The following is a 23,769-nucleotide window of genomic DNA, read 5'->3' on the forward strand; positions in this document are numbered from 1 at the left end:
TTGAAATGAGAAAGATATTGGTCGGTGTACCTTAGTGCTATTGTTTTTGGCTACCCTTCTTCTTCTCTCACTTAAGCTTTTGATGTTCTCTCATAGTTGCTTCTTGATCAAATCCATGTCCAACAATCAAATCCATGTCCGATGCTGCTTAGTAGTAGTGAGAAAGTCCAAATCCATGGACTCATCATTCCTTGGACTCTTTTTGCTTAGAGATTTAGTCTTTCTTTGCCATCTTCTTGTTGGCTCTTCCCCCCTACCTAGATGTTGCATGGGAGGTAGCCAAGTGTCAGTTGACTTGGTTGCTTTCCTTAGTGTGCTAGCACTAAAGGCCCTTAATGGCCTTAAATGCACTTCATGCACACATCACCATGTCATGCTCCAAACATTTCCTTCTCTCAAGCACTCTCTCTCATCAAGCTTTTGGCTGTTGTTTTTCTCTCCTGGTTTCTCAAACCATCTAATATTGTGCACATATAATCATCTCTCTCCCTTATTGCTTCATTAGTCTTCTTATTGAATGTAGAAGGTACACCTAATTCATTGTGTGAAGTCTTCTAGCCTCCTCCATGCATGCAAGGAAGATCGCCTAAAAATGAACAGGGTTAGAGGTCTATTGGGTTCTTCTTTTCAGGCATGGCGACATCAACAACATCTGCAACTGCCGGCTCCTGCAAGCATGGTTTCTTCCAGGTTTGGCTTCCAAAATCCAGCAAGATAAGCTCGAAGAAATGGTTTGAAAATGGAGCCGTGACAAGCATTTTTCGTACCTGCGTGTGTGTGTTTGTGCAGGAGAGCCATGAGTCTGTACGAGCAGATCAACCTCATGGAGAAAGTGGCTGAAGAGAGCGGGTTGGTGCGTTTCACGGGGTATTTCATCTTTGATGCCCATTTTGAGGATTTGTACTTGGAATTCTGTTGTAAGGGTCAGCTTTCAGTGCTTTGCTTGATGTTAGAGCTTGGGTTTGAACAGTTACAGTGACACCGATTTTACCATCAATGGCGTGTCGCATGAAGGCTCTGTCGTATGCTTTGGCACCTTGGTATTGACATGGAAACCATTGAAGTTATCGGAGGTAACTCCAGACAGGTAGGCATTTCCATATACATATGCTACTCAGAATGTCTATTCCATTGTTATCAGGCTGAAGCCAAGATGTATTTGGGTTCTGTATTTCTCAATTATGATGAATTCATGCTTTTCTTTGTTACTAACTGTGGTTTTTTTGTGGTAGTTTATCGATCTTTCAGCTTTTGAGGCCTGCTCCAGGTATGATGTAGTTCAGAACTGTCAAATGTGGTGATGCTTTCTTTGGAATGCCACTCATCAATTGTAACGTCATTTATCAAATGGTACAGTGTGATCTTGCATTGTCAGATATGTTTTATCATGCCCAAAACCTGGTCCAAGAAATAGTCCCATGATGAGATGAGCTTGGACGAGTAGAGCAATCTATGGCGAGTGACCTCAATGCACCCTATGCAAATGGTTGAGCCACTCGCATTTAACAAGTGTAGCTGCTAGGCCTCAACTGCATTGCCATAGAAAAAAACGAATCTTAGTTTGACAGTAAATTTTTTAGGTATAGAGTGACAGTAAATTTTTTAGGTATAGAGTTGATGGCTCCCTATTAAGCAACAAAGGATTAATTAACTTTAATCCCCTTTTTCGTCTCATTAAACATCCCCAAAACTCAAATATTAAATGGTCCAAAAGTGTCCCAGCACCCACATTGAATGTACCCAAAGTATCTAGGTACCACCCTAGATAGTTGATTGCCTCGTGTCTATATAAATCGGGCTTTGTCCAGCTACTTTGTACATCCCACATTCCGTATTCTATAACATCCCATATTCTACAGTTGCTGCACCCCCAACCTTGTGCACTTGTTGGCGAATGCTCCATGCGCTGCTAGCTAAATGCCATAACTCTAGATAGCTGCGTTTTTCTGACCAGCAGTCTGCCTTGTGGCCACCCAGCTGCTGCCCAGCTGCCGCCCTGCTGCTTGGACCTGTTCCGGCTGCTGATGACCAGTTTGCAGCTCCCTGTCCGGCATTTCCAGCATCAGACCTGCTTCTTTTTTTTGCTGATCTGACCCCCCTGACTGACATCATCATTACACAATGTGCAGGCTGCATTTTTCATTAGTTCATTCTTCTTCCCGTGTCCTGGATTATCCAGGTGGCTGTGTTTTCTCCTCTAGAGGCTACGTTTGCTGTTGTTCACCTCTTCGGGACTGCTACAACTGAGTTTTCTTCCTCAGTTGCAGTGGCATCCTTTGACATCTGAGCTTTGGTGGCATGCTGCTTTGGCATCATTTGGAGGTTGCCTCCATTAATATATATTCTTTTATTCAGTTGATTAGTTATTTCTTCACTCTAAGCTTTTGTGTTTTGGGTTTTCTTGAGTCTCTCTTTGAGTTCAATTGTTTTAGTTGAGTTATATGCTGTACGTTTTCTCTACAGACCCTAAGGTATTCTTCTCACTTTGTATTAAAGCTATTGTGACTTATGAGCCTGGGGGTTGCATGAGTGAACTTCACCAACTTTTGATATCTTAGTCTAACCCTCTGAAACCCTCTTTCGAGCCCTCTCTTTGGAGTCCATCAATTCATCTTCGAGGGTTCTATATTCATCTTTAGCTATGAACTCACGGTTTTTGGATTTTGACTTTATTAGTCTATTTAGAAGTAGTAGATAGTTGTACAAGGTGGTTGAAGAAAATTTGGAGTCTTCTTCTATGAGATAACAAACCACCATGGACCAAGGGGGACATCCTATGCCACTCCAGTCAAGATTGTAGTTAGGTTTGCATGTTTCTTTTACAAATCATCTCTTTCATCTTCATTTAGCTAGTGCAACCAAACATAAGTTACCACAAAAATTTGAGGCACAAAACCATGTGAACTGCAGTAGGGGAGGTGCCCATCATAGAATATCTATTCTTTTGATTTGCAAGTTACTACTTTCAATGATTCTTTGTTGTTTGATGGATCTCATTTTCTACACCTACCTACCTATGCTTCCATGCACACATACACTAGTCTTTCTATTCCTTCCTCCCATCCTATTATCTTAGGATATCCTATTGAAACTATCGGTTCCACAATGTCCCTGGCTTTGCTTCTAGCTCCATTGGGCATGACTCGGAGTCATGTTTCTAGTATTTCATCAGGCGGACCCTTAGCTCTTGTGGATGCGGCTTATGGTCGACTATTGGGTGTTCCAATTTCAAGATTTTCACTTTTGTGCTAGGCCCTAGCTATTGTGCCAAGTGGATCCGAGACTTTTGTGATGGGAATTTCTTTAACTGAAGTCCAAACATGCCTATGGGTACTCAAAGTCATGCACTCTTCATTCTTGCACCTAGCACATTGCCAGTCTCATAGAATGTTGGTTAAAGATTCTTGACCCACCCTTTGGTACAACACCCATGCCCATAGTGCTCCACCCTTAGCTCTCTGTGCTCGCACCCCCTAGGGTAGATGCTTGTCATATGTGGGATTTCATCTCCTAATGGATTCAATATTTTCTAGCCTTAAGGAGGGTTACTCTCTTTGTTATGATTGTTCCTTTGTGGCTCTTAGAACCTTCAGGTTTTGTTTTCCCTCACCATTTGGGGTTCCTAGGACTATCCAATTCGAGTTATCCACCCACTTCTAGACCTACTAGTGCCATTATCTCTACTCCTTTGGTGTTTTTTACCACTTTGAACTTCTAGTAACTATGAATTTGTATTGACACATGATTGGGCCCAAAATTGGCACCCTTTGTGGTATTTCTTTAAATTGTATTGCTATGAATTTGTAGTACATTGAGATGTAGATTGATTTCTCTACAAATTCCAATGCTTTGGGCTGTCACTAATGACGAGCAGCATTAGGATTTTCAGCAGATTGAAGATGGACAACACTACATTTGCTATCAAAACCCTAATTTACAATAGAGACTAGCGTTTCTTAGCCACCTCAAAGTACATGCCCCTCAATTGGGCGGCCCAGTGATCAAAGTAGTAGTTGTAATCGAAGAAATTACAACTGATTTGAAGGGGATTGCAGATCCACATTTGTATTGACTTGCATGCAAGTGTTCTTGATTCAAATTGTGCTAGAATCAAGGGGCAAATTGGTGTTAGAATCAAGATGCTTGAATTTGTGTTGGAATCAAGGGGCGAATTGGAGAGAGATTTCAGCATTTTCAGTCCTAAACAGTGACCAACATCAAAATCTGCAAATTTGCCCCTTGATTTTAGCACATGCAATCACAAATTGGGTCTTCTATACTTGCATGTGAGTCACCTTGACTGTAGATGAGCAATTCTTGTTAGATTTGCTATAATTTCTCAAATTTCAAGCAAATCCCCTTGTTGCATGCCTGAGATTTAATGGCATGCTTCTCAAGTTTGCTGAGAAACCCTAATTTCTGCAGAAATTCAAAGTTGTGACTGAAAATTAGAGCTGAGAAATATAAAATTTACTGAGGAAGAAGAGAGGAGTAGCAAATTAGAGGAATTTCTCAACTTTCTTGTCACAAAAATGCTAGTATTATAGTTGCCCTATTGTTCTAACCCTAGAAAGTGCTGTAGATAAGGTCTCTTTGCTGTCCTTGATGGCTCACGAAACTAGTCTTCCTCCTTAGAGAGGGTGGTAATAACTTGACTAACCAGTAATTACTACAAGCAGACTTGTTTACAAGTCTCACCACCTGTGTGTAGTCTACAACTATGTGCAGGACAATGCATAGGGTCTACCTCGGATTGCGCCCCTTGCACTCATGTCATAGGCTATGTTGGGCATGTTGGTTGATTGTGTGTAATCTGTGTTGTTTGTTGCAAATGGGACTTATTGTTTGTAGATGCGACTTGCACTAGTGCAGATGCAATAAGAGCTGCTGCTTGCAGACTTGGTGTGATCTGCTCTACTGTAGTTGTAACCCTCTCTCTCTATGTGTGTGTGTGGATGCCTTCACGGAGATCGAAGACACACGCAGTGTCTCTCTTTCTCCCCCTCCCAAAGAAAAGTGTACAATTACCTCACTCTTGGGCCAATAGTGGTATTAGAGTGGCTACACCATAGACCACCTAAGTTGTAGCTCCATTGTTTATGGTAATATTTCTCAAGCGTATTGTTTACAGGAGTATTGAAACCAGCCTTTATTCTCGGATAGGGTGGCAAATAACCTGATTAAGCGCACTAATTACAGTAAGCATAAAATTCACATAAATTGAAAATGCACACTTTACCACTTTAATCTTGGATATTGGACACTCGGTTGGCCCCAAAACTCGCTTCTTGTCCTTGGTTTGTGTCTTCTTCTTCCCTCCACCTATTGTAGTAAATACCTTGGTGGAGCCAGAATCATGGGCCCCAACCTCTTTAAGTCACTTATTATGCTTCAAGACAAGCAGTGAAAGCTCCTTCCACAAGAGAATCTCGTGGGTCCTCAATGTGATAAGGCTGGTGTAGAAGACATCGAAGCAAGGAGATGGCAGTTGAGTCAAAAGGATCATAGCCATGTCTTTGGAGGATATTATCCGACCAAGATAGACAATCTTCGTGATGTGCTCCTTCATAGAGGAGAAATCATCAAGACAGCATCTGCAACATCTTCTCCAGGGAAATCTTGTTGGTAAACATCTTATGGTGATACAAAGAGGCAAGCTTCTTCCACACTTCCGCAGTGGTTGTCAACCTGCGAATACGCACAAGGACAGAATCCTGGAAACTCATAAAGAGGAAGGATCGGGTTTAAGAGTTGAGCCGATCCCATGAGGTTGCATAGTCCATAGAAGTTCCATTTGCAGGATCCTCCTTAGGATGGGGGATGGAATCTAAAACAAGAGCCCAAAGATCAAAGGTGTCGAGTATGCACTCCACCTTACATGACCACAATGAATAATTTAAACCATTGAGTTTGTCTTTTTTGGGTAATGAAGGTAAGACAAACACCTGTACAGAAGGTATCAAGGATGGTATCTTCATTGAGGATGGAGCCTTTTGTGAGATGAATGGAAGGGAAACGGGTGCAAACAGGGGACTCCTCATGCTGACTATAATTGCGATAATCTCGTCTTCGCTCAGAAGAGTGTCTGAAAAAAGCTCCTTCTCTGAGTCATCAAAGCTCATGAACTGGAAAGATATTTTCGAATATGCAAACACTAGAAAGTTGCGTTTGAGAGAGAAACAATTGTTGCCTATCAGTAGGAAGTTGTCATGCGCACAAAAAACTATCGCCCAGAGCAGAAAGTTGTCGCCAAGGTTGAGGAAGCTATTGCCTGCAGAAATATGTTGATGCATGTATCAAAAAGCGGACACGTGCCAAAACGCAAATTTGTGTTTTGAGCAAAATGCAAAAGTTAATGCTGCGTGATGCAAGAAAGCTGTTGCCTAGTCCTTGGAGATTGTCGCTTGGCTACCTGGGGGTTTAAACGAGGAGTGGATTAGGTGTTCGGGCTATAAATGCAGTAAACATAGGCTAAAAATATGCGTTTGGGAAATCTAGACTGATCCTCCGTAATGAAAACCCTCTCTTTTGCAAGAAATCTCTAGACTATGTCCTCACTTAGGCGATGATACCATATGACTGCGCAATGGAAGAGAAACAGGAACACAGAGTGAAACAGAAAGAGAGGGAGAGAGAGAGAGAGGGGGGAAGGAGAAGATGAGGTAAGAATACTGTACTGATTGAAGAAGAATGCCGATATAATGATGATGGATTGATCGGTCCTTGCACACAGTCCAAAGCGTCAGTGAGGGGCACCAGATTAGGTTGATGACGATGGTAGCATCAAGCATGGAGAGTCAAAGTGTCAGAGTGTGCAAGTGCAAAGGAAGATTGAAGATTGAAAAGTGTGTGTGTTTGCCAAGTTGGGGGGGGTGCAACTATAAATAGCAAAAGCACCAAAAACCTGGCTGACTTGATCTAGAAGAGGCCATAAATGCTGGCCAAACAGCAATAAATGCTGGTCACATAGAGCGAAATGCTAGAAAAAATAGGGGCCACCCCAGAAAAATCCTAGATGGCAATGAGAAAATGCACTTAAATTGCGAGAGCTCCTATGTCTCCGTCAGACTCTGACAGGAGCTCTGAACTAGGAGATGATAGACTGACATGACTAGCGCAGGCAAGCTAACAAAATTGGCTGGTTGACCGCCTTGGTCAAAGTGTTTACAAAATTGTCACTAGATGGCATAAACTCTAGGCGAATAGTGCCTAGCTCAACTTGATCTCTAGTAAAATGGAAGCAAACCGCTACGTACTATGCATAGTAACATGAAACTGCATTTTGGGCCCTCCCAAACTGAACAACCGTTTTGGACTAAAACAGGAATGGGAAGACGCTGTTTTGGCACCTTGCGGCGGATGGGCAGATTGGTTTTCAGTTTCACCCTTGTCTTTTGTGCAACCATCTTCTCCTCTTGCTCAAGCACATTAACTCTTGCAGCTCTTGACAATTATTGCTGCTGCTCCTCCTCCTTCCCTCCTCCTTTCCTTCTTCTTCTTCTTCCCTCCTTCTCCTAGGTTCTTCTCCTTTCTTCTTATTTTCTAAGTTATTTTTCTTCTTCCACCCTTCTTCTTTATTTTTTCTCCTCTTCCTCCTTCTCCTCCTCCTTTTTCTTCAATCTTCTTTTATTTCTTAACTTATTTGCAAGTTCCTATTTGACATTACCTTATTATGGCACCAGATCTGTTTTGGAGACATGTCTATCCAATCAAGGGATATAAGGGTCGTCAGAGTTGGATAAGGAGATAGTGCATGGAACCTCAAGATCCGGAGGAGTCATGACTTGTGAACTATAGAGACTAGACTCGTGATACCTTAGGAGTCAGGAGTCAAGAGTCAGTTTAGCATGGTAGTTGTTAGTTACCAGTCATCACCAGTGGCATTATACATGTCACATGCACATGATGATATCATGATTGTTAATTGATGTTGATAGTTATTACTCAATAGTTACTTGTACTCGATCCCTCATTGGACTTTTGGACAGATTATTCACATCGTACGATTAATCATTACATGTATCTTGATTTTACTTATTATGCACTTGATTTCATCGTTCTTGATATTAGTCTTTAGATGATTCATGAGTCATAAATAATAATTTATTTTGTTGTTTAAAGTTTTAAAAACTGTCTTATTTGTATCAAACTATCTTAACCATTGAGTTTTCACTCATGATACATGTAATGAATATTGATTTCGATCATATAACTTGAAGACTTAAAAGTTTTGTATGAAATTTGGGCACGTGTTGTTGTAGAATTGATATATTTATATATCCATCTACTAATGTATTTATTTTAGTGTACAATCCAAAATGCCGTTTCCCTGTCTTCAAAATTTGGTTAAAACTCCAAAACTCCGGTTTTTCCTATTTCCGTTTTCTCCGTTTTCGAGACTCCCCCGTACTATGGTGATGTGTCCGAGGGTTGAATATAGGATTGCTTGCAAGGGCAATGACACTTTGGTTATCATAGTAGAAAACTTTAGGTGACTAGTAGGAAAACTAGAGTATAGCCAAGAAGTTCCTTAGATAGATGGTCTCCATAGTACCATTGAAGAGAGCTCGATACTTCGCCGCCTCGGCCATGGAAGCTGCCACCATTTCTTGCTTATGGTTAGCCCAAGAGATGGGTCCCGTACCCAAGGTGTAGAGGTAGCCTCCATGGAAACGTCGGGTGTCAGGATCTCCCACCCAATCAGAATCAGTATATCCTTACAAGTAGAAATCATGAGTATATGTTAGTATATAATTATAGATATACCTTAAATATCTTAACACATGAAGACAAGCAATCCAATGAGACATTCTAGGTGTATTAAAATACTAACTATGCAAACTAAATGAGTATTTAAAATCTGGCCCTAGTATGAATCAACCCAAGTAATTTTCCTACAATAGAACGATAGGTATGAGCATCAAAAGGCTGACTCAAGGTATCCTTGTGCAGATGGACAATGGGGTCTAGAGACTTGGCCACTGGCCATGTTTGATCAGTGTAATACTGTTCCATCAGTTGTAAGGTGTGCTTTTGCTGTGATAGAAAGATACTTCCCTTGGATCTAATGATCTTCATGCCCAAGAAATAATACAACAAACCGAATGTAGAGCGAAGCTTTGCCTTAATTTTTATGATAGCTGTAGAATTTGAGCTAGTGAATAATATATTATCGATGTAAAACATGATATAGCTGACCCTTGTGCTAGTAGTGTGCATATATAGATTTGGATAATAGGGGATAGAATGGTATCCATGAGTCCATAAGAAACTATCCTATGGTACCAAGATCTCGACACTTGCTTCAGCCCATAAAGAGCTTCTGTAAATGAAATACCTTATTGGTGCGGTCAATGAAACAAAAGTTGGTAGGCTGGTCCACATAGACTTCCTCCTCCAAATAATTGTTTAGGAAGGCAGTTTTTAGGTTCATTTGATAGATCGACCAATTGTGTGAGTGGCAAGTATAACCAATAAATGAAATGATGTCAACGGAGCGGTAGGTGCGAAGGTTTCTTTATAATCAATGTTGTGGTTTTGCTTGAAATCTTGCATTACAAGGCGAGCCTTGTTTTTGTCTAAAGTACCATCAGCCTTTAGCTTGGTCCTAAAAATCCACTTTGTTCCGATAATCAGCTTGTGACAAGGATGATCCATTGATGTCATGCTTTTGCTTGAAACCTTGCACTACAAGGCGAGCCTTGTATTTGTTTAAAGTACCATCAACCTTTAGCTTGGTCCTAAAAATCCACTTTGTCTCGATGATTGGCTTATGACAAGGATGATCCACCAATGTCCAAGTTCTATTTCGATCAATACTATCTAGCTCCTTTTCCATGGCCTCACACCACAGATGGTCTTGGAGAGCCCCTTGCCAACAGTGCAGCTTAGAATGTGCAATGTAATCAGTTGCAAACAATGATGCATAATAAGCGTGAGAGACGAGTTGATCAAAACTTTCAGGGCTCCTCGGAGTGGAATCCGGTGGAAGGATCCCCAAATCTTGCATGGTCTGTTGGTACCAGCGAGGTAATGGGTCTTGCAGAGGAGACCTGGAAGTGGAAGTATTTGCAGGAAGGCCAGGAGTGGGTAGTAGACCCAGCTCAATAGGCATGAACTCAGATGATGTGAGTGGAGGTAAGGACAAGGAGTCTAGTGTAAAGGATTGCACTATGTCCCTCTCATTAAAGACGATATTTCTCTTAACAATTACCTTGTTTGTTTGAGGATCAAACAAACGTTAAACTTCCGCTTTGGAAAAATAGCTCACAAAGATCAAGAGATTTTCTAGAGGGGTGAGCTTTTCTATCTTGTCATCAAGAGTGTGCATATAAGCATGACTAGTAAAAATTCTAAAGTGAGAAATAACTAGCCAAGAGCCAAAAAATGCCTTGTACAGAGTCTTTTTAGGGACCGACGCAATGTTAATAAGCTCAACCCAAAGGCACTAAGGGAGTTTTATTACGAATAGCATAGAGCGTGCCATATTCATGATTGTATGGTTCCTATGCTCTGTTGGGATATAAAGGCCTGGTAACCTCCGTGTATATAGTACACGCACATTGTACATGTGAACGCACCCTTTACGTGCCCTAAGTATAAATACATTTTATTCTTTGTGTACCAGCACATTTTGTTGGTACACTCTTATCGTCTCGAACTTTCACTCGACTCACATCTCTCCAGCCGTCACACTCATACGCTCCTGTTCGATCTCAAACTCTCTAAGCTGTGTCCTTCCAGTCCAACAACTGGTATCAGAGCCAAGACTCTACACGCTTTCAAGATTGAGGCGTGTAGCGACTGCTGCGCTTGCGGCAGCAGGCGCGTAGCAGTAGTCAGCGGGCGACAGAACCAGCGAAAAGGTAGGCGTCAGGCGTCGCGTGACGGGCGAGAGGTAGGCAGCTCCGGCGGGAAGGTGTCAGTCATACGTGACGCGACGTGCAGGCGACGACTGAAAGACGCGACGTGCAGGCGACCTTCTGCGGGCAGTTTGCAAGATGGGTGACGTGACGCGATGGGGGTCAACAGACCCCCCCCCCCCCCCCCCCCCCCGTTAGTTCGCTTTTTTTTTTCAAAACAAATCAAATTTTCTCTAATCCCCTCATTACCACTTGTCTTGGCGGGTGTTCACACACCAGAGGCACAATTTCAAAATTTGTGCAAATCGGGCCACAAAATTTGGGGCTTTTCCCAGATTTGGTATCATTCATGCTTGTCAGTGACTTTTGAGTCAGAAATTGTAGACATCGTGTGCGGTGACCTCAATTAAATTGGGGATTTTACAAATTTTGTCAAAATTTTGCCTTTTTGGGTAAAATTTCCGGACATTGGGTCCCAGAAATTTGGGGCTTTTCATGTATTGGCAAAGCTTTACTCAGCTAGGTCAGATTGACTGACATTCATGCAATTTTGGACTTGAAATTTTGGGGATTTGCGCAGCATTTGGTAAATTTCTGCATCTTTTCCTTGTGCAGTGGCTAGTTAATGTATAAACAGCAGAGATTTATTTCTGGTTGAGGAAAAACAGCAGGGTATTTTGCTGGTTCAGCTTGTGCTTCCGCAGATTAGTGCATTTACTCTCGTGTTCGTGATAAAATGGCTGCAACTTCTTCTAGTTCAGACATCAAGAGTTTGATGGAGATTAAACGGTTTGATGGTCATGGATTTGACCTTTGGAAAGACCGTATGTAGGGCATTTTGTTCCTGAAGGATTGTGAGGATGCTGTGCAGGAAGATAAACCCGCACTAATGTCTGATGCAGATTGGGCCAGAGTGAATAAAAAGGCTGTGGCTTACAATCATTGTGGTCGGAAGGGCCACAAGAAACCTGACTGCAGGTACTACAAGAAGGAACAAGAGAGAAAGAAGAATGCAGGAGATAAAAAGAAGAAGGAATAAAAGACAGATGCATTGGAGACATCCAAAGGCAAAGAAAAGGCCAATGTGGCCTCCAGTGTGGTCATAGAGGAGCTTTCAGATACAAAGGCTGATGTATTATGTACAGTTGATTGTGATGCCCTTGTATGTCACATGCAGGATATGCAGATTACCAAGGCTGATGTGATTGATGCACTCTTGTCAGTTGATGATGGTGTCACTCAGACTTGGATTGTAGACTCTGGTGCCTTTTTCCATGTAACTCCTTGCTTGGAGTGTTTTGCTATGTTTAATGCAGGCAGTTATGGAAAGGTGTACCTTGGAAATAACCATGCTTGCAACATTGATGGGATTGGCACCGTACACTTGTCTTTAGACAATGGTCAAGAACTTGTGTTGAAAGGTGTCAGATATGTGCCTGGCATTAAAAAGAGTTTACTATCTGTTGGTCAGCTTTACTTGCATGGCTACACCACACTGTTTGGTGGTGGTTTGTGGAAAGTAAAAAAGGGTTCCATGTTGATTGCAAAAGGAACCAAGAAGGGCACATTGTATTGTTTGCATTGTAAAGCCTTGAATGGCAAGTTTCTTGCAGTTGCTGAAATTTGCAGCCACTTGGAGTTATGGCATAAGAGATTAGGCCATATGAGCCAAAAAGGACTTGATGTTCTTACCTCTTTGAAGAGGGTTGATGGAAAAGGCTCTAAACTTGATTTTTGTAATGAGTGTCAGTTTGAAAAGAAAATAAAAAATTCCTTTTACTCTGGTGTCTCTTGTAAGTCCAATGTCTTGGACTTAGTGCATTCTGATGTATGTAGTATGCCCGTGAAATTATTGGGTGGTGCTGCATATTTTGTCTTCTTTATTGATGATTTTTCCAAGAAGATTTGGGTATACTTGCTGAAAAAGAAAAGTGAAGTGTTTGCTGTTTTTAAAACTTTTCATGCATTTGTGACCACTCAGATAGATAGAAAGCTGAAATGCTTGAGAACTGATAATGGGGGCGAGTTCACATCGACTGAATTCAAGTCATTTTGTGACTTACATGGTATTAAGAGGGAGCTTACAGCCCCTTACAATCCTTCTTCAAATGGGGTGGCTGAAAGATATAACGGGACTTTATGTGAAAGAGTGCGGTGCATGCTGTCCACTGCCAATCTCCGTCATGCATTTTGGGGAGAGGCACTCAAAACCGCGGTTCACATTTGCAACCGCTCTCCAAATACTGTCCTTAAATAATGGCATCCCTGAGGAGGTTTGTTCTGGCAAATCGGCCTCATATGACCATTTACGTATATTTGGCTGTGATGCTTTTGTACATGTTAGGGATGAGCTGAGGAACAAACTTGACCCAAAATCCACCAAAGGCATTTTCATGGGCTATGGTGATGAGGGTGAATTTGGCTACAGAGTGTGGTTACCTCAGTCCAGGAAAATTATTTGCAGCCGTAATGTTGTGTTTAATGAGGCAAAATTGTTGAAAGGCTCTTTAGCCTCTAATGAAGATCTGAAAAAGGTAAAATTTCAGAGTTTACAGCCACCCATAACTTCAGAAAATGAGCCTCAAGGTGCTGTACCACAGGCTGAAACTGATGATCAGTTGGTTACTTTTGAGCCAGATGATGATGGACAGCAAATAGAAGCACAAGGAGGTCATGGACAGCAAGATAGGTTTGCTGATTATGAAAATGCAGGTGCTGGAAATGAAAATGAAGGTGATGTATATAGCATGAACAGCATGCTGAAAATGGTTTACAGCAGCAAATGAATGCTGAAAATAATATACCTCCTGATGTAGACCCAATTCCTGACAATGTTGATCATTGGGTACGCAGGTTTACACGCGTAAGAAGGCAACCACATAGGTTTGACCCCTCCTTGCATTATGTGATGCTTACAGATGAGGGTGAGCCTCTTACATACAAAGAGGCCAAGTCATGTGAGTTCAGCAGTAAGTGGGAGCTAGCTATGCAGGAAGAGATTAAATCTCTATATGCAAATGATACTTGGGATCTTGTGTCATTACCAAAGGAAAGGAAGCCACTTCCAAACAAATGGGTGTACAAAGTCAAGATAGTTGATGGGAAACCCAAGTACAAGGCAAGGCTAGTTGCCAAAGGTTATGCACAAAAGGAAGAGATTGACTTCCAAGAGGTCTTCTCACCTGTTGTGAAGATGACCACTTTACGTGTGCTTTTTGCTCTTATTGCTGTTTTGGATTTAGAGCTGTATCAAATGGATGTAAAAACAACTTTCTTGCATGGTGACATTGATGAGGAAATCTACATGAAACAGCCCGAGGGCTTTATAGTTCCTGGAAAAGAACAGATGGTGTGTAAGCTAAAACGTAGCCTGTATGGGCTGAAGCAAGCACCACGGCAGTGGTACAAAAAGTTTGATACTTTTATGCTATCTCATGAGTTTACACGCAGCCATGCAGATCATTGCTTGTACATGAAAAAGGATACAGATGGCAGCCCCATAATACTTGTTTTGTATGTGGATGATATGTTATTAGTTGGGAAAAGAAAAACTAGCTTGGATGCTCTAAAAAATCAGCTGAAATCAGCTTTCTCCATGAAAGATTTGGGGAATGCAGAGCATATTTTGGGCATGAGGATTCGTAGAGATAGAATGTAGAAATTGCTGTTTTTATCTCAAGAAAAGTACATTGGAAAGGTACTGGACAGATTTAACATGGCTAAAGCTAAGCCTTTTGGGATACCCCTACCTCCTTATCTCAAGCTTAGCAAAGCCAACAGCCCGAAAGATGTCGTGGAAGCAAATGCTATGAAGGGAGTTCCTTATGCATCAGCTTGTGGCTCTCTTATGTATGCTATGGTTGCTACTCGTCCAGACATTTCTCATGCAGTGGGAGTTGTTAGTAGGTTTATGTCAAATCCTGGCAAAGCACATTGGGAGGCTGTCAAGTGTATTCTTCGATACCTTAAGGGTACACAAAGAAAAAGTATTTGCTATGGGTAGGGTGCACTTAGTTTGCAGGGTTATTGTTATGTAGACATGGCAGGTGACTTGGACACTCGTAGGTCCACCAGCGGGTATGTCTTTACAGTTGCTGGTGGGGCTATTTCTTGGTGTTCCAGGTTGCAAAACATTGTTGCACTGAGTACCACTGAAGCTGAATACATATCAGCTACTGAAGCTTCTAAGGAAGCTATATGGTTGAGCAGACTTGCAGATGATCTCGGTATGTCTATGGGTATTGCAGTTTTGGGATGTGATAGCCAGAGTGCAGTGTATCTGGCTAAGAATGCCATGTATCATTCACGCACAAAGCATATAGATGTGCGATATCACTTCATCAGACAGATTCTGGAAGATGGTCAAATCACATTGACCAAGATTAAAACACAAGATAACCCTGCAGATGTTCTCACTAAAAGTCTAAGCAGAGCTCAACATGAGCATTGCATTCGACTAGTGGGAGTTGGTTACCTAGAGGTTCATATTTGACCTTTAAGTGGGAGGTTGTTGGGATATAAAGGCCCGGTAACCTCCGTGTATATAGTACACGCACATTGTACATGTGAACGCACCCTTTACATGCCCTAAGTATAAATACATTTTATTCTTTGTGTACCAACACATTTTGTTGGTACACTCTTATCGTCTCGAACTTTCACTCGGCTCACACTTTCTCCAGCCGTCACACTCATACGCTCCTGTTCGATCTCAAACTCTCTAAGCTGTGTCCTTCCAGTCCAACATGCTCTATAACTCCATTTTGTGCGGGGGAGTTTGTAGTGGTGAGTTGGCGTACAATGCCTTGCTCTTGTAGAAACTCAGAAAACTCATGGGAGGTAAACTCGCCACTAGAATCACTCCTCATAGTACCCATACGACGACCAGTGTGGTGATGGACCTGGTTATGGACCAGCAGTACCTAAGCGAATAAATAAGTGAAAGCATTTGACTTGTGCTTGAGGAAGTACATCCATATGTATTTGGATAAATCATCCACTATCAAAAAGAAGTACAACGCACCATTCAAGGCAGCTGTGGATGTGGGATCACAAAGATCTACATGAATGAGCCTATGTGGTTCAATAGCACGAGTGACAGACTGCTGAGAAAAGGGTGTACAATGTTATTGACCTAGTTGACATGCTTTGTAGACCTCTCGAGGTAGTTTTAGGCGTGGAAGTCCCTCAACCATCCCTTGATGCGATAGCTCATAAAGAGAGTCGTAGCCAAGATGTCCTAAGCGAAAATGCCAAAGTCGCTCAAAGTCCGTGGGCTCCCATGTGGTGACCAAGGCATGGAAGCGATGGAACTTTGAATCATCGGCAGTCAGCTCTGTAAGAAAATGTGTCATGTGGTAAAGGCCATTGGGCAGTGCTTTGCCTTGAGCAATCATTAAACCAGTTTGAGAGTCTAGGATTTCGACTATGGTCGCAATGAAGAAAACTACTTGCCCCAACTGGCAAAGTTGTTGAATAGACAATAGGTTCACTCAAAGCTGGGAAACATGATAGACTGTCAGAGTGTAGGGATGCGGAAGCGTAGGACAAAGACTGAGAGAGAGTGAACATAGAGAGAAGAGAGAGAGAAAAGGAGAGAGTGTAAACGCAGAAAATCTGCGGTGTAGTATGCTGTATAAGAGTGCAGAAATACACAAGGGGGCAGAGGAAATATGTGAGTATGTCTCCGACTTGATGACCTCGATCTCCATTAGCCCGAGCACAGTCTGTCTCAGCCAAGAGATCTCAAGATCAGAATCTGAAATGAATGACTAGGTAGGAGAGTGTGCCACAGCCTGACTATAAATAGCCAGGAAATAAAGAATGCCCAGCACCAGGTCGGCTGCATTAAATGCAGCCGACTGCAGAAAAAATAATAAAAAACCTTGCTATGATTCGGGATCCGTTCGGATTACAACACTCCCTCTCAGATCCTGGACGGGTCAAAAGACTGAGGGATCTAGAATGCTGCCGAAGAAGAGTCTGGGGAAGCGCCTTCGCGAACAAATCTGCAAGATTATCCTCTGTCTTGCAATATTCCACATCAATGGTCCCATCCAGAAGCTTCTCCCGAATGAAGTGATACTGGATCTCAATGTGCTTCGTCGGTGCGTGGAAGACAGGATTCCATACCAAGGCAATGCAACTCTCATTGTCGCACCGTAGAAGAGTAGGACAAGTTTGGGGGCAACCAAGGTCCTCCAACAATCTCCGAAGCCACACAACCTCACATGTGGTGGAAGATGCAGTCCGATACTCCGCCTCAGTAGAAGAAAGGGCTACCGTGGGCTGCTTCTTACTACTCCAAGAGATAACACCTGTACCCAAGATAAAACAGTAGCCTGTAGTAGACCGTCGGTGGTCCACATCGCCAGTCCAATCCAAGTCACTCAAGCCTGCAAGAACCAGATCTGAAGCATTTGAGCCTACGGGATAAGAAATCCCTACGTCAGAGGTCCCTCTCAAATACTGAAGAATCCTCAGGGCAGCCTTCCAATGCACCTGTTTGGGTTCAGTCATGAACCCTGCCAAAAGACCCACAGTAAAACAAAGATCAACACGAGTGTTGAGAAGCCAAATCAAGGATCCAATCAACTGACGATAGCGTGAAGCATCCATCACAGGAGAATCTGAGTGTGAAGTGGTCTTCCAATTCGGATCCATAGGAGTAGTAATGAGCCGACAAGTCTCCATCTCAAAAGTCACCAAGAGCTCCTGAATGTATCTCTGCTGAGAGATAAAAATCCCCCTCTGAGACTGATAAATCTCGTGACCCAAGAAGAAATGAAGAAGCTCCAAATCCGTCATCTCGAAAGCCTGATGTAAAGCTGTCTTGGTCTCTCGGACCGTCTGTGTATGATCCCTTGTCAGAATCAAATCATGAACATATAACACAAACAATACATAGAAACTGGATTACAACACAGACTGATAAAAGAACACAGTTAGGGTTAGGGTTAGGGTAGCTCAGAGACAATAAACACAACGAATAAATGAAATGATATGACTACTAATAATACGATGCTCATGCAGCAAGCACACTATGTAGTGAATGAATTCTATACCTCAAACTCTTGTATCTTAAGGATTAGGGCAGGGGTAATGAGCTGGAGAGTGTGTCGTACTCCGAACGGATCTCGAATCGCAGCAAAGCAGCCTCCGGATGTCGAACACCAGCAAACGCAGCAGTGAGAAGCTGGACGTGATGCAGATAGCATTGAGGAGAGAGAAAGACTAAAAACGCATATAGCAGGTGAGAGAAAGACTAAAAACGTAGACGGGATAGCCTGTAGGAGAGAGAAAGACTAAAAACGCAGACAGCAGGTGAGAGAAATACTAAAAACGTAGGCAGGACAGCTTGCAGGAGAGAGAAAGACTAAAAAAGCAGGCAGGACAGCTTGCAGGAGAGAGAAAAACTGCAGCGACTGCAGCAGGAGAGAAAATTGTCAGGGTGGCAGCTGGGGCCTGCAAATGCAGCAGTTTGCTGATGTTGCAGGCTGTATGACAGCAGTGCAGATGATCAGCAATCAATCGCCAGGGAGAAACAACAGCAATCAGCATGTGGAGGGCTGGAAATAGGCGCCAGACTGTAGGGAACATCGATGGACAGCAAGGGCCAATTTATAGAAAATTCAGGTTCTAGATCCTCTCCCACTTAACTCTCTCGATCCGCTTCCCGCTTTAGGGTTTTGGCTAAAATAAGCCTAAAATAAGCATGTTTTGGGGCTGTTTAAGTGGCTAAGAGCAATTCTTAGCACAACACCCCCTCTCAGGCCCAAAATAAGACGAGAAAAGAAGGTTAGCCTAAATTTTGATTCACCCCAAGGCGTCCCATCCCAAAGCAGCTAGGGCATTGGACAAAGGGTGCACGTCGGCTGCCCAGTGGCCTACCAAGACTACAAAGGCGATGGTTATCTTACCAAGGGAGCCCAAGTGATCACCCCAGAGAGGCCAGGGCATCGGACCAAGGGTACTCGGCAACTGCCCAAGGGCCTATCAAGTCCTACAAAGGCGGATGGAATCAATGGATTTAAAAAACAAAATGTTTTGAAAATACATAAGTAATATAGGGGCAGTGGGTGATTAAGTGACAGATAGGAAAAGATAAAGAGAGTTTTAAACCCAAGTCAAGCACAAAACTAGCTAGCCAATCCCTCGCATTGACTAGGATAAGTGCCTAAGGATGATAAAAGTGAGTGTATGTGCCAATCATGTGGTGAATATGTGGAGAGGCAAAAAAAACGATGGTGGGCTTAGCAAGACAAGCAAAGCAAGCAAGCAAGCAAGCAAGGGTAGGGAAACTGCCGTTAGGAGAACTGCCATGTGTTATGCTACGAATATGGTGGATCCTAGAGTCAACCACTCGAAAATACCGAAAAGAGATAAATGCGCACAGATGCATATTTACATGAACAGAATGCCAATGCATGGGGTAATGCAAAGGGAGATGCAAGATGCCATGCTCATGCAATATGCTATGCAACGGTGCCACTGGGACAGTGCCCTCACAGGGGAATTGTTCACTTGTCCAAGTGCCCTTTTACAATTAGGTCATCCGGATAGTGCGGATGAAGTTACAAATGCCCATAATACAATACAAAAGAATAAGTGAATGTAATGTCTAAAAATTGTAAGCATGATCACTGTCATGATCAAGAGTAGAAGCCGCCCCCTCTCAAACTGGAAGGGAAAGCAAGAGGGAAGCACCCTCTCCCCGTCAAGTTGAAGAAGTAGGGGAGGGTGTACCCAAGCCGATCCTGGGTAGCAGGTACTGAAGAACCAGCTGGTAGACCGCTTTGGTCAAGATATCTGTAAAATTATCTGATGAAAGCACAAACTCTAGGTGAATAGTGCCTAGCTCAACCTGCTCTCTGGAAAAGTGGAAGTGGACTCCCACATACTGTGTCCGTGGTGTGATGATCGGATTGCCCGCAAGGGCAATGGCACTCTGGTTGACGCAGTAGACACAACTATGGGAGAGTCACATGGAAAATGAAGCGCCGCCAATAAACTCCTCAGATAGATGGCCTCGGTGGTGCCATCGAAGAGAGCCCGGTACTCAGCCTTGGCTGTGGAGACCCCCTATTTTAGGGTCCGAGGGCCAACTAGGGAAGGCTCATGATATGGTCAGATAGGCTGACTAGACTACCTTCTCGGGTTATAAAAGGAAGGCCTCTCCAAAGCCATTGTCAATCTATCTTTCATCCAGTTAGAGTTCTTTTAGCTATCCTTAAGCTCCTTGCCTATCATTTGTCTGAATTGCCATTTAAGCTTCACAATGGAAGCGCATAGGTGGACAGAGCCATCTTTGTATTAGTTCGTTTGAAACTAAAGTAGTCTCTGTTCTTCTCATATTTGCTGTGTGTTCTCTACTCCTTGCTCAAATTCTGTCCTCCACACTGTAATTTCTACAAAATGTGCCCCCTTGCATCATCTACTGCATGTCTAGCAACCCTTCTAGTGCGTTGAGGTAAGGGAGCATCCATTTTACTCTCTTGGAGAGTATGTATCAGCCATCTTGGGGTGGTTTTAGTTGCATTTATAGTAGCTCTTTCATGTTGTATTGCATTTGTCACTGCATGTGCCAAACCATCATCAAAACCTTGCTGTTTGGAAGCTTGTGGTGCAGCAATAGCTTGTTGTATTATGACTGTCTTGCCATTTATAGTAGGCACGAAACTCACCAATATCATGTATGGTTGGCATTTGAAACTGATCATGTGAAAGTGCAGCATTTTCAGTAAATATGACATCCGTATCGACAAAAGCTTTCTTTGTGTGTGGATCATACAAGTGGTAGCCCTTACTCTCAGAATTGTAGCCAATAAATATGCATTTTACAGCCTTGTCATCAACCTTCCCACGAAGCTCTTTTGAACATGTGCATAGGCTATTCATCCAAACACTTGAAACTAGTCAACTTTGGGTTTCTTGCCATGCCAAGCTTCGAATGGTGTGATCATCTTCGGCGCCTTAGTGGGTGCATGATTTAACACGTGATTTGCATATTGAAGGCCTTCTAGCCAAAATTTATGGGGCAGCCCCTTGCTTTTCAGTATACAATGAGTCATCTCCATAAGTGTTTGATTTTTCCTTTAAGCAACACCATTTTGCTAAGGTGTCATTCTAATAGTGCCTTGATGTGTAATGCCATGGCCGAGTAAATACGTCTCAAAAGCATGAGACATGTACTCCCCTCCTCTATCCGTGCGAAGTGTGCACTTTCAAGCAGGTTTCAGCCTCAAGCTTGGCAACATGATGTTTAAAATGCATACAGGCATTAGATTTTACTTTCAGCCCATGCACCCATATATACCAAGAGTAGTCACCATCAATAAATATGACAAAAGTAAAGATGACCCCCAAGTGCACATGTTGTCATGGGACCACAAATAACAGAGTGAATAAGCTGCATTTTCTAGACAGCATGCACTACGCCATCCTTTTTGAAAGTAAACTTGTGCATTTTGCCCAAAATGCATCCCTTGCATGTATGAGGAGGTGGGGTCTCCATTGGAGGCAATGCATCTACCATATGGCACCTCTGAAGGGTCATCAAGCTCTCAAAACTCATATGCCCATAGTGGGCATGCCATAGCTTCGCATTTTGCATTGCAAGTGAAAGAGTAGTAATTGTTAGAGTATCGTGGGATTGTCGATCATAGGTATCCAACAAAAAGAGACCCTTATATAGGGTGGTGGACAGCTTCAGTGTATAATCCATCTCTCTGTCTCTGACAATGCATTTGTCATCCTCAAAGATGATTTGAAAGTGAATTAAAAATAGAGATAGACAACAGGTTCTTTGTAATGCTAGGCATAAACAAGACATTTAGAATCATCTGTAGCAGTAATTGTGATTGTACCAATGCCACATTTATCATAATTACTGTTGTTCGCACATGTAACACACTTCGTGGCAGGGACTGAATGCAAAAAGGTAAACAAACACTTCCTAGAAGTGATATGCTTTGATGTCCCACTGTCAAAATACTATGTGTGCTATGTTTCAGCAGCATTGCATGTTGAATTAGCCATCGAAGAATGAAAATTGCATGTAAGAAATGCATAGTTCTCTTCCACAAAGTTGGCTGAAGCATCACCGTCAGTAGATTTGCTAGTTGATGTCTCCTAGACAGCCAAACTAGAGGCCTTTTTCTTCTCTTTGGCCAATCTCTTCCTATATTCGTCAATACAGTGATTGGGCTTCTTGTAATAATGACATTTCCCCTTTTTCTTGGACTTTTCTATGTCTTGGCAGCCTTATTTGATGGCTGTCCAGCATCAGTCTTTTGTTGATTTTTTACATTTTTCCTAACTTTTCCTTTGCCTTTGTTCTTGGAAAGCATAGCCACGCCACTTGAACACAATGCTGCATTCTTCTGAGTCTATTCCTCTCGCAGAATGAGGCCTTCCAACTCCACAAATGTGCCAAAAAAAAAAAACAACAAAAATAAGGAGACATCAAAGAGGTGTGGAAACTAAGACATGACTTAGGAAGAGAGTTCAATGTGATGTTTACCAATTCATCATCTTGAATGACCTCATCAACATTGAACAACTGCTCACACAAATCCTATATGTGTGAGGTGATCTTTCATGTTATTATCCTCATCCATGTTCACATTGGTGAGCTCTCTGCAAGGATAGGATATCTTGACCTCATTGCGTATTGCAAACATGCACTGAAGTACATCCCAAGCACATTTTGAGGTTCTTCAAGATCGAATGTGTGGAATAATTCCCCTTTTCACTGATAAGGCAATCAAAGAAAGTGCATGTGTATCCTTTGAGTTCCACTTTCTTTGATCCTCGTAGGAGGGGAAGAAGGGGTAGCAGTGGTAGCAACACCAACACCAACACCAACAACTTGTCCTTAAGCGTTACATTGAGGTGTAAGACCTCTTAGTCATTGCAAATCACTAGTGATATAATCCCATAAGTCCTTCACTACAAGAAGATTACCGACCATAAAACTCCACAATGGGTAGTTTGTGCCATCAAGTTTGTCCTTCTGAGTGAGGGCACCAAGGATGTTGTTTTGATCATTATAACCTTGATATGCCATGCTGTCAATGATGCACAAAAATTAGCAGCCAAATACTCGTCCTCCACCATTGACCTGTTGTGGCGGCTCCGTCCTCTGTCTCACACTCCGTCCTCTGCGTCAACGCTCGTCCTCCACCATTGACTTGCTGTGGCGGCTCCGTCCTCTACCTCACGCTCGAAAAGGCCTCCTTAGTCGACTTGCTCTTGTGTCTCCATCCTATGCTACACGTTTGTCTGCTCCGTTGATTGCTTCTCCTCTACAAGTTCAACAGGAGTTGCTTGCGATTGCGGAGACGTGATAAAACGAGCAATCGTTGCTCCCTTTGTCTGCAACAACATTGCCTCCGGTATCATAGCAGCTAGCTCGGTAGGTCCTAAGCAGTGACGCACAAAACCTTTGGTGGGACGCCAGTGCATTTTGCCAGTGCCCCCCAGTCAAACACCTTGCGTGTCATCCTTTTTGAGAAACAACTCTTATTTGTCCGTGCCATAGAGCTGGAACTGAAAGAAACAACAATCTTTGGATAGGTTGTAGGACACTCTTCATCCAAGGTCCATCTTCGAGATTGGCTTCACTCCACACTACGCATTGGCATAGTGTAGATTACAGAGGCAGTTCTCATGGGTGAGGGGATCTTCATGGTCCGACTCACCTCCACGGATGCAGCCCGTGAGCTAGTGGATAGCTCACCTTATGCCTCCACGAAGGGGGTCATCTATATGGTTCCTTGGTATAGTGGCTTTACATTGGAGGACTTTGCACTCCACAATAGGTTTCCTAGATACCTAGTCACCCTTCTATTCCCTAGAATGGTGGTAGAGTATCGTCAGTTAGTGGAGGACTTTGGACAGCTTTTTG

At 42.8% G+C, this 23,769-nt stretch overlaps 1 protein-coding gene across 1 annotated transcript in view; it reads left to right on the forward strand.

Moving 5' to 3' along the window:
- The first annotated feature begins 433 nt into the window (after positions 1-433).
- LOC148039598 (uncharacterized) overlaps positions 434-23,769 on the forward strand; it is a 35,397-nt gene continuing 12,061 nt past the window's right edge. Inside the window, exons 1-4 of the mRNA XM_087692120.1 lie at positions 434-690; positions 790-867; positions 971-1,087; positions 1,233-1,267. Coding sequence (XP_087548246.1) covers positions 593-690; positions 790-867; positions 971-1,087; positions 1,233-1,267 — 328 coding nt within the window. The 5' untranslated portion in view covers positions 434-592. The remainder of the gene's footprint in view (positions 691-789; positions 868-970; positions 1,088-1,232; positions 1,268-23,769) is intronic.

The sequence above is a fragment of the Lygodium microphyllum genome, chromosome 2, assembly GCF_053477565.2.
Source record: "Lygodium microphyllum isolate KBCC chromosome 2, Lygodium_microphyllum_v1.1.10, whole genome shotgun sequence".
In the NCBI taxonomy this organism is placed as follows: Eukaryota; Viridiplantae; Streptophyta; class Polypodiopsida; order Schizaeales; family Lygodiaceae; genus Lygodium; species Lygodium microphyllum.